General features: G+C 45.5%; 1 protein-coding gene across 2 annotated transcripts in view; it reads left to right on the plus strand.

Annotated features, from left to right (window-relative positions):
- The first annotated feature begins 8392 nt into the window (after positions 1–8392).
- LOC133130128 (guanine nucleotide-binding protein G(o) subunit alpha) overlaps positions 8393–15192 on the plus strand; it is a 108264-nt gene continuing 101464 nt past the window's right edge. Inside the window, exons 1-2 of one of the 2 annotated variants that reach the window (XM_061244411.1) lie at positions 8393–8901; positions 9113–9155. In XM_061244411.1, the coding sequence (XP_061100395.1) occupies positions 8784–8901; positions 9113–9155 (161 nt within the window). In that variant the 5' untranslated portion in view covers positions 8393–8783. The remainder of the gene's footprint in view (positions 8902–9112; positions 9156–15192) is intronic. The other variant, XM_061244413.1, reaches the window with a different exon arrangement.

The following is a 15192-nucleotide window of genomic DNA, read 5'->3' on the forward strand; positions in this document are numbered from 1 at the left end:
TAAAAAGATATTTTGCTATGAGTCATTTCACAGAGGAATCTAGAGTGCATCTCTGGAAATCTGAGAGACAATTAAGAGTCAATAAAACCTCCTGCTGCAGACGAATCAAAGCGGGGAGTGGAAATGCTTTCTGGCATCGTCCTCAGGGAGGGAAGCATCGGCAGCAGACTCTGCTTGCAGAGGTTCTGGAAAAACAGTGTTCCTGAACAAACCGGAGTTCTCGAGCCCTTCACCGCCAATTATCCCGGTGTCACAACCATTCCCAGAGACTGTCATTTCATTATCTATCCATTGCATACAATTACTATCAGTTCTTCCTGGACATTTACTGAAGAAATGCAGGTTATATGCCGTACTTGCCCTGAGGCACTGTGGGGGAAAGCAGCGACCCAGCTGGGAGCCATCCTCACTGCTACCTCCCATCACTACCGTGCATTTCAAGGAACTCAAAGACCAGACTCGCAGTCCTGCAGTATCTATTTCAGGGTGGCACGGGGGCCGTAGCGGTCGCCACTGCTTCCTCGCAAGAGGCAGGTTCTGGGTTTGAGTCCCGGTCGGACAGATCCTCTCTGTGTGGAGTTTGCATGTTCTCCCCGTGTCTGTGTGGGTTCCTCCGGGTACTCCAGTTTCTCCCTGACATGCATGTCAGGTTAGGTGTGCTCCTGCCATTGTCCTTGAGGAAGGCACTGGCCTCAGAACTGGAGTTGATCCCCAGGCACTGCACTGCGGCTGCCCATTGCTCCTAAGTAACTAGGATGGGTCAAATGCAGAGGACAAATTACCCCATGGGGTTCAGTAAAGTATATCTTACGGGTTCCTGTCTTTTTCTTTCAAAATTCTGTTCGATGAACAAATCTTCTACCTCCCTATATCCCTTCCTCGTCTCCATCATTTTTCATCTCATGTTAAGCTTCATTCTGTCATATCAGTTATGATTCATAAGACTATACCCTAGAGCTGTCTAAATATTCAGAGCATTGATGAGTTTAAAAAAAGGATATGGTTTGTGTCTGGCTTCGACATTTATTTTGTAATGTTTTAAAGTCCTCTTACTGACTAGTGCGTGGACTTTTTTACAGTAATCTATTGCAATATGTGAAAGTGGCAATAATTTATGCATTTGCCCATGTATTTTAAAGTGTTTCAATGGCAACCACACTATGATTATATACACTCACTGAGCACTTTTGGGTAGACCTGTACATCAGCTTGTTAATGGAAATATTTAATCAGCCAATCAGCATATAAAGGCATAAAATTATGCAGACATGTTCAAGAGATTCAGCTGTCTTTCAGAGCAAATGTCAGAATGGGGAACAAATATGATCTAAGTAAATTTGACTGTGGAATGATTGTTGGTGCCAGACAGGAGGGTTTGAATATCTCAGAAACTGCTTATCTCCTGGGATTTTCACGCACAACACTTTCTAGAGTTTGCATAATGTGTACTTTATATACACTCAATGAGCACTTTATTAGATATTTATTAGACTTATTTTTTTGATTTATTGGTCTCCTGCTGTCCACATAGAGGTTTGATGCTTTGTGTGTAAGTACAGTACAACACTTAGGGCTGTAGTCTGTATCGGAACCACACACAGGCACCAAGATGTAGCAAATAACAACCTTTAATCAGAGTAAATGGAAACCAGGCAGGGGTCAAAGTCCAAGCAACCAGAGCAATGCGGAAAGGGCAGGGCGAAGTCCAGGAACAGGCAAAAGTCGCAACGGGGAGATTAGTCAGCGGGTTTAGAGAACAGGAGGGTGGAAAGCTGGAGCAGGGCTTGAACAGAGATGGGTAGGCAGGCAGGAGAACAGGAGTAGGACAGGATGACACCGGACTGGAGACGGGAACAGCAAAGGAGCAGGCAGGAATACCACTGGAAAGTAATGGACACAAGCACAAATGCAGGGCATAAGACAATCTGGCACAGAACCAAACAAACAGGTGAGCTTATAGGCAAGACTAATGACGAGGCAACGAGGAACAGATGAGATGATTACAACAGAGGAAATGCATATATGGTGCGGCGGGTGTGGACACAAGTAATAGGGGAAAAGGGGAAAATGTGAAATGAAATAACATAGAAAACACATTGAAATTAAGAAACTGGGAAGTGAATTATAACACAGAGGCATGGGACATGACAGTAAGTGAAACCAGGAAGTGAATTATAACACAGGGGCACGGGACATGACAGTAGTGTTTTATTAATATTATTATTATTATTTAACTGTAGTGTATGACACTGCACCACCGCCAAGTAAAACAAATAATACAAAGAAACAAGACCTTTGTATTTGCCTCCAATGGGGGCCTTTTCTGGTCTTCATGAGTTAGTTAGGATGAATGGGTTTAATGAGACGTGATTGTGCAACTTTTAACAAACAGGTCAAAACGAGGAGACTGAAGAGCAAGTGTCCTTGTGATATTATGTAAGATCTGTTCCAGGCAACCGAAACAGACAGGATGTTGTGAAGGTCAGACAGGCCAGCAGGGGAAACCAAACACAGCGGCAACACACTGGAACTACTTTCAATAGCTTTTTCATTGCTGAATAAAATATCCCGTGGGACTCATTGAATCGTACAGGAATTTCAACAGATCAGAAATCATAAGCTGTCCAGTCCTGTGGGCCTGCCATTGGTTTTCTTTATTTAAGTATATTACTATAAATAAACAGGCACATTTTTAACCAGTACAAATTGAAAGTAACATTAAAAGAGTTATTTTGGTCACTGCCTTGATTTAATCAGCATGAATATTGTTTCATATGTAGGGAGCTGCTTCTTTGATTTCATCAGCATAACCTTCTGTTTTGGTTAACCCACAAAATTCTAGATACCGTGTATAATAGGTTATCCATTTCAGGCCTGATTATGCCAGAGCAAAAGAGAATCCATATGACAAAGCTACAGGTCTGCTGTCCCCTCTGACGCCTGCATATTTCACCGATTCACTGGAGAGGTAGCAACAAAAGCACAGAAACAGCATCCAGTTAAATGGATTATACCCAAAGGATATACATAGGCCAACGCCTGCCAACATCTCATATTAGAGAATGCATTTCCAAGATTAGCTTGTTCTAGCTTTACATTGTCTCAACATGGATGTCTGGCAGCCATGGGTTTTAAGGAATATTCTGTATTTAGCTGTATTTAACTCTGAATGGTATATACGTTTAATGAGGAGGTGTACAACTGTCCACTCTTGTAAGCTACTGCTGACCATTCATTCATAGGTAAAACACATGAAAAGACAATGTAAAAATAAAATGTACACAAGCACCGGTGTTGCAATTGATAGAAGTGGACGACCTTATAATGCAATATAAAGGTAGACCTTTGGAAATACGGACTGTCCAAACTCCCTTGTTGAATCCGGGCCATGTACTTTCCATCAGGTGACTTTCAGAATAGCTGCCAGTTCTGCCTCGTCATGTGTATATAGTTTCAAGGGTATATTGATTCGTTTTGATGTGCGTGGATTTGTTCTGGCAGGTGAATTGTCTCGTGTATAAAGCGGTAGGCCTACAACTTCTTGGCACTTACTATGAGAACTTAGATCAAAGCATTGGTATGTCTATCTACAGAGTGCCTTTCTCTTGGCATAAGGCTGCATTTTTTCCATTTTGAGGTGGTCAAAGATTAAAATGTATTTCAAGCACAAGCTAAATAGTGCAGCTTACGGGGAAAAAATTTTTGGTACACTATTAGTTTATCTGTGGGTTAGGCAACTATAGGATAGTAGGCCTCTGTGCTAGGCCGTGTCATTGGAAAAGAGGAAGACAAATGCTTTATTCTAAACAGTTATTTAGCTCATGCTTTTCTCTAAAGCAATGTTTATATTAGACTAAGTAGGGGGGTTAAGGGCCTTGTCCAAGAGCCCAAAAGCTACGCTGATCTTATTGTGGCTACACCGGAGCTTGAACCACCAACCTTCTGGGGCCCAGTCATGCACCTTAGCCACTAGGCTACATGCTGCCCCCGCTGTATCTAATATAATTATCTATATGCTAATAAATAATCCGTTTTTGCTAAATAAAACCGTCATTGGCCTCCACGGCGTCGGAACCCCTCAAACCTCAGCTATCCCCCGCTGACCCCCTGTGAGGACTTTGCTGTCACAGGGGGACTATGGAACTGCCAGTCTGCCACTCGGAAGGCTGACTTCATCCCTGCGTATGCCTCCCTCCAGTCCCTACAATTCCTTGCCCTAACTGAGACCTGGATCACACCTGACAACACCGCCACTCCCGCTGCCCTCTCATCCTCCTTCTCCTTCTCGCACACTCCCCGGCCTTCCGGCCGTGGCGGTGGTACTGGTCTTTTAATTTCCCCCTCGTGGAAATTCTCTGTTCTCCCCCTCTCTGACCTGTCCATATCCACTTTTGAATTCCATTCTGTTGCAGTATCCTACCCTACTAACCTTTTCATTGCAGTTATCTACCGTCCTCCAGGGCCCCTGGGAAACTTCCTTGATGAGCTAGACACCCTTCTCAGCTCCTTCCCTGAGGATGGCACCCCACTGATTCTCCTTGGAGACTTCAACATCCACCTAGAAGCCTCCCAGTCTGCTGCCTTCCTACCGCTAATCCACTCCTTCGGCCTCTCCCTGCAACACTCTCCTCCAACCCACAAGGCGGGCAATGTCCTAGACCTTGTCTTTGTAAGGAACTGCTCATGCTCCAATTTCACGGTTACCCCTCTGCATACATCTGATCACCACTTCATCTCATTCTCCCTCCCTCTTCCTCCCCATCCTCCTCCCCCTCCTCCCTCCCACACTTCCTCAGCCCGCCGTAACCTCCGCTCCCTCTCACCCTCTTCCTTTGCCAGCACCGTCACCGCCTCACTCCCCCCTCTCGAATCCTTCTCCAAACTCCCCGCTGACTCTGCATCTGCCACCCTCCTTTCATCTCTCTCCTCCGCCTTTGACTCTCTCTGTCCCCCTGTCTCAAAGCCACCTCGCACATCCCCTCCCAGTCCTTGGATATCTGACACCCTCCGTACCTCCAGGGCCAGCCTCCGCGCAGCGGAGAGGAAGTGGGGGAAATCCAGAGACGCTTCCGACCTCATGACTTACCAGTCTCTCCTGGCGGCATTCTCTTCCGATGTCACTGCCGCCAAAGCAAAATACTATCAAACGCAAATTCAGAACTCTGCTTCTAACCCCCGGAAACTTTTCTCCATTTTCTCCTCTCTCCTCAACGCACCGCCTCCTCCTCCTCAGTCCTCCTTCGCTGCTGATGACTTTGCTGATTTCTTCGATGAGAAGGTCGCAGTCATCCGCAGATCCTTTACAACCGCCGCCCCCCTCACTGTGCCCTTCCCCCCCTCTAGGCCCATCCCTTCCTTTTCCACTTTCTCCCCCCTTACAGACTCTGATGTTTCTCAACTCCTGCTCTGCCACCGCCCTACAACCTGTGCCCTTGACCCTATCCCCTCTTCTCTTCTCCAAACTATCACACCTGACATTCTCCCATTTGTCACCTCCCTTGTTAACTCTTCCCTGTCTTCCGGCTGTTTTCCGGCATCCTCCAAGAGGGCCCACATCACTCCGCTGCTAAAAAAGCCTACCCTGGATCCCTCCATCATCCAGAACTACCGCCCGGTATCTCTTCTTCCTTTCCTTTCTAAAACTATAGAACGAGCCGCTTCTACTCAACTTTCTTCCTTCTTTTCTAACAACAACCTGCTAGACCCCCATCAGTCTGGCTTCAGATCGGGCCACTCGACAGAGACTGCGCTCCTCTCCGTCAGTGAGTCACTTCATGCCGCACGAGCAGCCTCCCTCTCCTCTGTCCTCATTCTTCTAGATCTCTCTGCTGCCTTCGACACTGTGGGTCACTCCATCCTCCTGTCTGCCCTGTCAGCAACGGGCATCTGTGGCACAGCCCTGGACTGGATTGAGTCCTACCTCTCTGGTCGCTCCTTCCAGGTTGCCTGGGCTGGTTCGGTATCGACACCTCGGCCCCTCGCCACAGGAGTTCCCCAGGGCTCAGTCCTTGGCCCGCTTCTTTTTTCTCTCTACACTCGCTCCCTTGGCCCTGTGATCACTGCACATGGGCTATCCTACCACTGCTATGCGGACGATACCCAACTCTTCGTCTCGTTCCCGCCGTCTGATACGCAGGTTTCAGCCCGTATCTCTGCTTGCCTGAGGGACATCCAGAGCTGGATGGACAACCACCATCTAAAGCTCAACCCAGGTAAAACTGAAATGATATTCATCCCTGCTAATACCTCTCCCCATCTGGATCTCTCCATTTCCCTCGGGGATACCACACTCACGCCGTCACCCAGTGCAAGGAACCTCGGCGTGGTGATGGACAGCAGACTGTCCCTTTCCGAGAACATTGCGGCGGTGACCCGGTCTTGCAGGTTCTTCCTATACAACATACGGAGAATCCGCCCCTTTCTCACCCCCTACTCGACCCAGCTCCTGGTCCAAGCGATGGTTCTGTCCCGCCTGGACTACTGCAATTCCCTCTTGGCTGGCCTCCCAGCGTCTGCCATCAGACCCCTCCAACTCATCCAGAATGCAGCAGCTCGTCTGGTCTTCAACCTTCCCAAATACTCACACGTCACCCCCCTGCTTACTTCCCTCCACTGGCTGCCTGTCATGGCTCGCATCAAATTCAAAACATTGGTGCTAGCCTTCCAAGCAGTTAAAGGGTCTTCCCCAGCTTATCTGCAAAAAATCATCAGACCCTACACCCCTGCCAGACCTCTTCGTTCAGCCTCCACAGGCCGCTTGGCACCTCCCCCTCTCAGAACCTCCACCTCACGCTCACGACTACTGTCTGTTCTGGCTCCACGGTGGTGGAACGAACTCCCCGTTGAGGTCAGAACTATAGAATCTCTCCCCACCTTCAAGCGCAAGCTGAAGACACACCTCTTCAAACAGCACCTCTCCCCATCCCTCCCTACCTCCCTGTGAACCTTAATTGTTGTCTCTGTGACTTGTGTATCAGTATTTTAGTTGGCTAGGTAAGCAGTGTTTGGATAGTTAACTTTGGTGACTTTTGCTCTGTTTGTTTGTTTGTTCAAAAAAAAAAAAAAAAAAAAAAAAAAAAAAATGGCCCTTGTCCTTATCTTTGTTGTACAGGTAGCAGTTGAAATTGTACTTACCTCTAGGGTCTTTCAGCGAACTTATCCCTGGTTATGGGTATGCACTTTGTTGTACGTCGCTCTGGATAAGAGCGTCTGCCAAATGCCAATAATGTAATGTAATGTAATGTAAAAGAACTTCACAGCTATGTCAGCACAGCTGACTTCCAGGCCATGTCATTGGGACGAGCCAGTCAAGCGGAACTCAACGAATGAAATGCAACGAAAGCATTGGAATGTGTTGCAGTGAACCAAAACCTCTGTACAGTCAACGAGCGTGTGTATCTGAGTCCACCATGCAACTCCAGATAAATTATTGATTAGCGGTCCGAAATATTTTTCAGTGTGTCTGCAAGTGTGTGTCTGTCTGAATGGGGTTGGTAGAGTATACGTCTGTCAAATGAATGCAAATAAATCATATTTGACATCTTAAGGCTGCTGATGATTGACTAATGATTTTAATGAATCAATGTAAAGGGTACATATTATTGCTGTTATATATAATAATGATAATAATAATAATAATTATTATTATTATTATTATTACTATTATTATTACTATTTTTATCAACATCATTATTATAATTTAGTATTATTATTATTAATAGTAGTAATAGCAGTAGTACTGATATTATTATTATTATAGTTATTGTAGCCATTGTTGTTATTGTTATAAAAATAATAATAATTATTATTATTGTTATTGTTATTGTTATTATTATTATTATTAGTAGTAGTAGTAGTAGTCGTAGGAGTAGCTAGTAGTATCATCATCACCTACCATTAGCACTAAAAACAACAATATAAACAAAATGAGCAACAACACTTATAATCATCATAACTTCATATTCAGAGAGTAATAATATTCAGATAATATTAATAATGATATTTTTGGTAGTAGTACTGTAAGTAGCAAGAGCAGAGGCTAGGAAAGTGTGCAGGGTGCCATGTTTCAAAGGTTATAAAGAACAGCCAAACTCTTCCCAAGACTTGTGTAGGACCACACCTAGGTGCGATTATGCTTGGCTCGCACACAGCGGCTCTCTCAGTACCAGCTACACTCCTCTTTGGCCCAAGCCAGAGTCCGCATTTTTGAAGTGAAAATATGTTATGATTAATATAGCATTACGCTATTGCACAGTAAAACACACGCTACAAAATGAATGTAAATAAAATCCGTCATTTCCTTGTGACTGCTGTATTTAACGGTGCACGATGCTCGCTTGAGCATGCTCGTTCACTCGCTTGCACTGCTCCTGACGTCAGCGAGATTGTCAGGAGTGCAGAGCCTAGCGCACTCTCCCTCCTTCTCCTCCATTGTCAGCAAGCTGAACGATGCGATCGCTCGCAGCCGTCGTCGCCGCCCAATAGAGACCCCAGCCCGAGAAATAAGCGCAACTACCCCTCTAGAGAGACCGCGAGAGAACCAGAGACGGAGACAAGCCGTGTTTCAAGCCAATATCAGCTGTCGTCAATCCGGTTTTTAATGCTATAGCTAGTCGCTGACAGACAGCGAGAGAGAGAGAGAGAGAGAGAGAGAGCGAGAGGGAGCGAGAAAGAGCGAGCGAGAGAGACAAGAGAGGGATAGGGAAGAAATAAGGGAAAAGGATTGCTCGTTTTTCGCATCTCGTCTGTTTTGGAGAGAAAGAAGAGACGAGGCTCACCTAATCATGGGATGTACATTGAGCGCCGAGGAGAGAGCGGCTTTGGACAGGAGCAAAGCGATTGAGAAAAACCTCAAGGAAGATGGAATCACTGCCGCTAAAGACGTGAAACTACTCCTGCTAGGTAAGATAATGTTCCGTAGGCTATGGAGGGTGCTGCTCCCGGTTTCCTCGTCTGTGCCGGTTTACGGATTTCAAATAATAGGCTAGCGGTTAGAGCAGCAACAGAACATAGAGGTTTCCTATTCCTGTAATGGCCCTTACCGCCTTAAAACAATAATTTATGCAGCACCGACAGCCATTTTACTGAGTGATTTTTTTTTTTATCTCAACAGGGGCAGGAGAATCAGGCAAGAGCACCATCGTGAAACAGATGAAGTAAGTCTTTAGCTTTAAGTGTCTTTTCGCCTTTAATGTGGGTTGAGATTGCGTTCCCCGTACCCCCACCCCACCCCCACCCCACTGCCCATTCCTAGTTGGTGAATACTTAGGTCCGCCATATTTTCAAGGAATTATTACCTTTAGCTTTAGCGGCGATTCGTGCACTGAGCTGCAGCGCGGGCTGTGGCTCGGGGTAAAAAAGGACAACGTTGATAAACGTTTCGGCAGGAGCCTGGGAAAATATGGGTGTGCTGTTCACGATAATGGTGCTGAAAAGCCAACTCCGGTTTTCTTGTGGTGCATGTTGGTGTCTGGCGAAAGAGCTTGTGCGGGTATACAACGTGAATCGCGGTTATGTCCCAGCAGAGTGCCATTAAAATACACCTCTCTCAATTAATCTTAATACCATGCTTTTATCTCTTTGATCTGCGCCTCTTTTCCCTCCGCGTCTGATCTCTTGATGCAGGTTTCAGGGTTAGCTCTCTGGCATTTTTTTCTCTGAATATCTGTATAATACGGATTTAACGCTGACAGAAAATATGGCATCTAAAGCCCTTTTACTGGAGATTTCAGCATTTACATGCCCATGTAAACTGAACTGTGAAATTGTGAAGTTATATATGACGAGCTTTATCGTAATATTTACATGTTAAGTTACAAGCTGACGATAAGTGTGTGTGTGTGTGTGTGTGTGTGTGAATGCACCACCAGAGATGGTACCACCCGAACCTCTCCTAAAGATACGGCCATTTTTATTTTCATATTGCTTGTACGAGACACTGCTTCTCCCACACCTCTGATTGGTGTTCTCTCCCAGATCTTTAATTTTAACAGGATGGTTTTTGTAGGTTACATCACCGAATGTTGTTGACGAATCTGTAAGAGACAGTGATTTAATCGTGCTGTCCAATTAACCAATGTTTGTAGGCTATTACACATTGTGTTTAATCGTACGACTTGAAAACCAGCATCTGTGTCGTGCAATTAATTGGATAGACATTGGACTATTTCCGTTTAGACTATTTGTAATCAATTGCCAATATTATGTAGCTAACTTGTTCGATGCTATGATATTTGGTTAAACGCCTGGTTTTAGAGAAAGAAGCCAGGTCTTCAGTCACTCGGCGAAGAAACGCCTCTCGGCTCCAAGTGCTTGTTGGAGTGTTGCCATTTTCCGACTGGTTAATTAACTAAAACGTAAATGTTATAAGATGATTATTAGCCACCGTGTCGACAGATAGACAGCCCAATTGAGCATTTTGTAAAATTAGCCTATTTTCCAATACCTGTGGGGATATATTCGTTTGTAATTGGCGGAACATAGAATTTCAGGCGCTTTCGGTGGTGGACAGCGCCCAACAGCGCCTATGCACTCAATCGTTACTCTTCGAACACACTCGCCTTTTCTCGTTTTTAGGGATCAAGTACTGTAAAGTGAGGGGGGAAACCCTGGGCGTTCGGAGTCTCTCGGGCACGTTCGGAAGGCCGTCATGTTTTTGCTGTTGCTGGGAAACGCAGGTGCAGTTCCGAACGGAATTGTGTTGATACAGACAGGAGATATGGAGTATGAGTACAAAAGGCCGTGGCCACATTGACTGGTTAATGTGCATTAAAACGTGTGTGAATGCAACATGAATATGTTGGATCCCGAAATGTGCTGCAAGCTTTCAATTTCCTATATTGCAGCACTGGTTGAAACACCAGATGAGGAGCCTGAACAGCCATGGCAATGGATTGGAAAGATACTGCATGTCTCTGAGTGGTTTAAATCTGTAAATCAATTCAAAGGTTTTAAAGCAATTTATGTTAAACTTATTGATGCCTCAACAGCCATGAATGCATCCGTATTAATCCAAGATTCATGGTTTGTCTGAATATACTGCATATGTGAGGCCGAAAACGTTGTGCTTTGAGACACAACTTTGAACTGACACAGCATAGTTATTTACAGTTTTGAGTACAGCTCATCAGCATATGTCACCAATACATTCATGATTACACAAGGTTAGGTCAGAGCAGCAGTGTGGAGCAGTGGTCAGAGCAGCTGTGTGGAGCAGTGGTCAGAGCAGCAGTGTGGAGCAGTGGTCAGAGCAGCAGTGTATGAACATGGTTGCTGATGTGAAACAAAAACAAGGCACTTCTACTGTACACTTGAACAGGACACTGCTAATAAAACTAACCATATAAAATGATACAGAATGTTATGATACAAGCATTATACATCACACTGGTTAAGGGTCTATAAATGAAATAAGCATTATGTAATGCAAGGCGCTTCCTTTCAATAGGGCAGTGAATTCCTGAAGCCTCTTGTTTTATTTGCCAGCTTGGGTACTTATAATGTTCTTCTGATGGACAGCTAAAGAGCAGATAATTTTGGCTAAAAATTGCTATTTGTTTTTCAATGCTTTGTGAAATGAATGTTTTCAAAGCACTGAGTGTGTGCGGTCTGCCAGTGACCTTTATTGAGGAAGGTTGTTTATTATTATTCTTATTATTCTCATTATCATGCTTTGTTTTACTTCTTATTGCAAAATATCATTATGGAGGCATGATGTGCTGAGGCTGAATGTGATGGTTTTTAACCCAAAAAAAGAGGCAAAACTTTTGTGGTTTTGCTTTGCAAATAAATATAATATTGTTGTCTCCCAATGATCATCTTCTAGCGGTTTCTACTCAGGACACTTGGTGCTCTGGTATAGTTTTGAAAAGGGTTTTCTATGGCCTTGCTTAGTTGTATCAGGTACCCTTGAGGTGGATCACATGAAATACCTGGACCGTCTGGGGGTACTCGAGGAGAGGTTTGGGAACCAATGGTTTATGGGTATTTACCGTACAGCTTGTGTGTTATTTTATCTGAATCTCCTCCACTGTAAATGTCGTAGACTCTCCAAATGTGTCCAGTTTGCCGGTTTGAGCAGAATTTGACAATAGTCTTTACATAATTCCTCATGTTTAGTATTTGCTCTTTGTCATTATCAACAGGCATTTCACAGTCATCCCTGTATGCGTAAGGACCCCCAGCTGTAGTCCTGAAAAGATACCTCTGGTTAAACAGTTGTTGATTTTGGTATCGACTACCTGGGGTGTGTCCTCAGTTGCTCCCCTGGCTGTTCGTCCTGGCCCCCGGCCCCCGGCCCAGGGGCAATGAGGCACAGGTTTCAGCTCGGGCTGTGCCTGCGTTCCCGTATTCCGCAGGGTTTGGGAACAGAGCTTTGTCGCGGACAACCGCTGGAGCGCTGTCGAGCTGGGCGTTCCTGGGAGGAACGGGGGCATCCCTGAGGGGGTGGCGCAAGGTCAGGTGGGAAGATGTAGCGAGGCGTTCGCCAAGCAGATGAATGATCTGGCTTCGGTCAGGGACGGCGGTGATCTCCATGACTACAGCTTGTTAGCCACGAGCATCTTGTAATTGGTCAATTTATTATTTTTAGTCCTCTGAGAAAACTTCCCTGCTCCAACTCCCCCCCCCAATACCAATTTTGCTTATATGAGTCTTCCTATTCATCTCTTCTATTGACGTTTATGTGAGAATAGCACTGCACTAGCACACTAGCAGGAAGCACGCATTTGAATGCTATTAAAAAGCAGGTGAGTGGTCCTCTGGGCTCTGTGTGTCTGAAGGCAATATCTGGAGGGTACAGGAGTGCTCCTTTAAATAAGCCAAAGCTGGGATTGGAGTAGCAATGAGATGTACACAAGGGTCTTCCGTCTGCCTCACCACAGCTATTCTGCAGCTGGGTGAACAGGCCAATGCTCCTATACTACATGAGGTCAGGGGTCAAGGGTCAAGCTATTTTTTGTATGCATTTCCACATATGCAGGCATACAGGTATACCTGTACGTAGGTGCTGCCTGTGTGTATGTGCGTTTGCGTGTGTGTGAGCGTGTGCGTGCATGTACGCGTGTGTGTTTGTGTGTGTGTGCTTATGCATACAGTTAATGACCGAGCTGCTGCAATGGCAGCCCGTGTGGCCGTAGAGTGTGTGTCTAAATTTCAGCCTCTCTGTGCGAAACCCAGTGATTTTGCTGCCTGGTCCTGATGGCCGCAGCTCTCTGGGCGAACCCTCCATGCCGTTAGCGCAGTGTGAGGACGGTACGGGGGGGGCTGAGGACCGCGCGGTTAACCAAGCACCGGGGCTAACAAGCCAGCCCTGATCAGCTATGGGCGAATTACTGCTGTGGCTCTCACCTGCTGGGGAAGGGAGGCGTGAGCTAAATCAGGCCCCCGAGCCGGGGAATCGCACCGCGTGGAGTGCAGGGCTTCACCTCTGAGTGAGTGAGGCGGGGACTTCCTGTGCCATCTGTTCATGTGTGTGTGTGTGAGAGAGAGTATGTGTGTGAGTGTGTGTGTGTCTGTGTGTGTGTATGCGATCATGTGTGTTTTCATGTATGTGTGTGATGTGAGGTTAAATGAGGTGATAGGACCACGTGTGTTTATGTGTGTGAGTGCGCTTGTGACTGAGTGTGTGTGTGTGAGTGAGCATGTGTGTCTGTGTACGCATGCTTATGTGAGTGTGCGTGTCAGGATGCGTAGGAGTGAGTGTGCATGTGTGCATGCATGTGTGTGTGTTTCTGCCTGTGCTTGTTCAGGTGAACAGGGTTATGACTTTATCCGGCGGGCAGGTCGAAGTCCCCGGCCTGCAGGCCTCGCAGTGGGCACTGCTGTGACGTGCCCTCGATTGCTGACACTCAGGAAGGCGCCTTGCAAGCTGAGTGTGGCATGGCGCATGGGAGCGCAGTCGTGTACGCAGTGGCAGCTGCGTTCTAGAAAACACTGCGTGATTCTGCCGATTATGCAGCCGTATAATTCACAGCCAGTCAAAAATCTTCCTGATATTTCTAAGAAACTTATCTGTTCAATATTTCTGTGGCCAGGCTGGGCATGCACTGATAGCAACCAGATGTCCTAAAGTAACAGTAGGTTTTACAGAGTTGGTACAGGTTGCAGGTCTGACACTGTCATAATCAGTAGAGCCAATATGGCTGCCTAGAGTTTTCGTAAGGACCACACTGCTGCTGCCAAAGTTGTACAGATTATGTTGCTGTGGAATCATTTCCTGCATTTGCCTAGTGATAACAAAGCAAAGCAAACTAATCTAGTCTTTCACTGCAACACAACATTTGACTTTTTTGGTCATTGGCCATTTTGTTTCTCTCGAGCAATCAGGTGTCCAGATGGGCTTTCGTTTGTCAGATAGAAAGGAAGTTGCTGTTGCACTTCCTGGTTTGATATGAGGCAAAAAGAGCTGCAGAGATCCAGCGATAGGAAGTGTAATTGTGAACTTTGTAGAAGCAACAAGAGCTGAGCCAACTGGCTGGTTTGTGTTACATTTTGAATTTAGTGCATCATTGAAACATAAAAACCGTATCAGCTTGCAAATAACCATTATATCAGTACACTGTATGAAAATACTTATACAATATAATATATAATATCAACCATCTCAGTCAATTGTAACATCTTTCCTGCCTTTATACTGTAATATCAACCACCTCAATGTGATATAGCATCAACTGTCTAGGGTGGCCTGTAGCGTAGTGGTTAAGGTGAATGACTGGGACACCCAAGGTCGGTGGTTCTAATCCCGCTGTAGCCAAAATAAGATCTGCACAGCCGTTGGGCCCTTGAGCAAGGCCCTTAACCCTGCATTGCTCCAGGGGAGGATTGTCTCCTGCTTAGTCTAATCAACTGTACGTCGCTCTGGATAAGAGCGTCTGCCAAATGCCAATAATGTAATAATGTAATATATCTCATATCAATACAGTGAACCATCTTAGTTCACTATAACATTAACCATCTTACTGCACCATGGCTTGAACCATCTTAGTATACGTACAGTATCTCAGTATATTATGCTGCAACTCAATACACAATACATACCATCTTAATACCATACACACCTACTGAGTACAATATGCACCACCTCTGCATTATATATCACTGCAGTTCAATGTCGGCCAACACAAGTTCAGGACATAACTATATAATAAACAAATGCATGATATTGGCACAGTGCAATATACACCACCCCAT

Source organism: Conger conger, chromosome 6, assembly GCF_963514075.1.
Source record: "Conger conger chromosome 6, fConCon1.1, whole genome shotgun sequence".
NCBI lineage: Eukaryota > Metazoa > Chordata > Actinopteri > Anguilliformes > Congridae > Conger > Conger conger.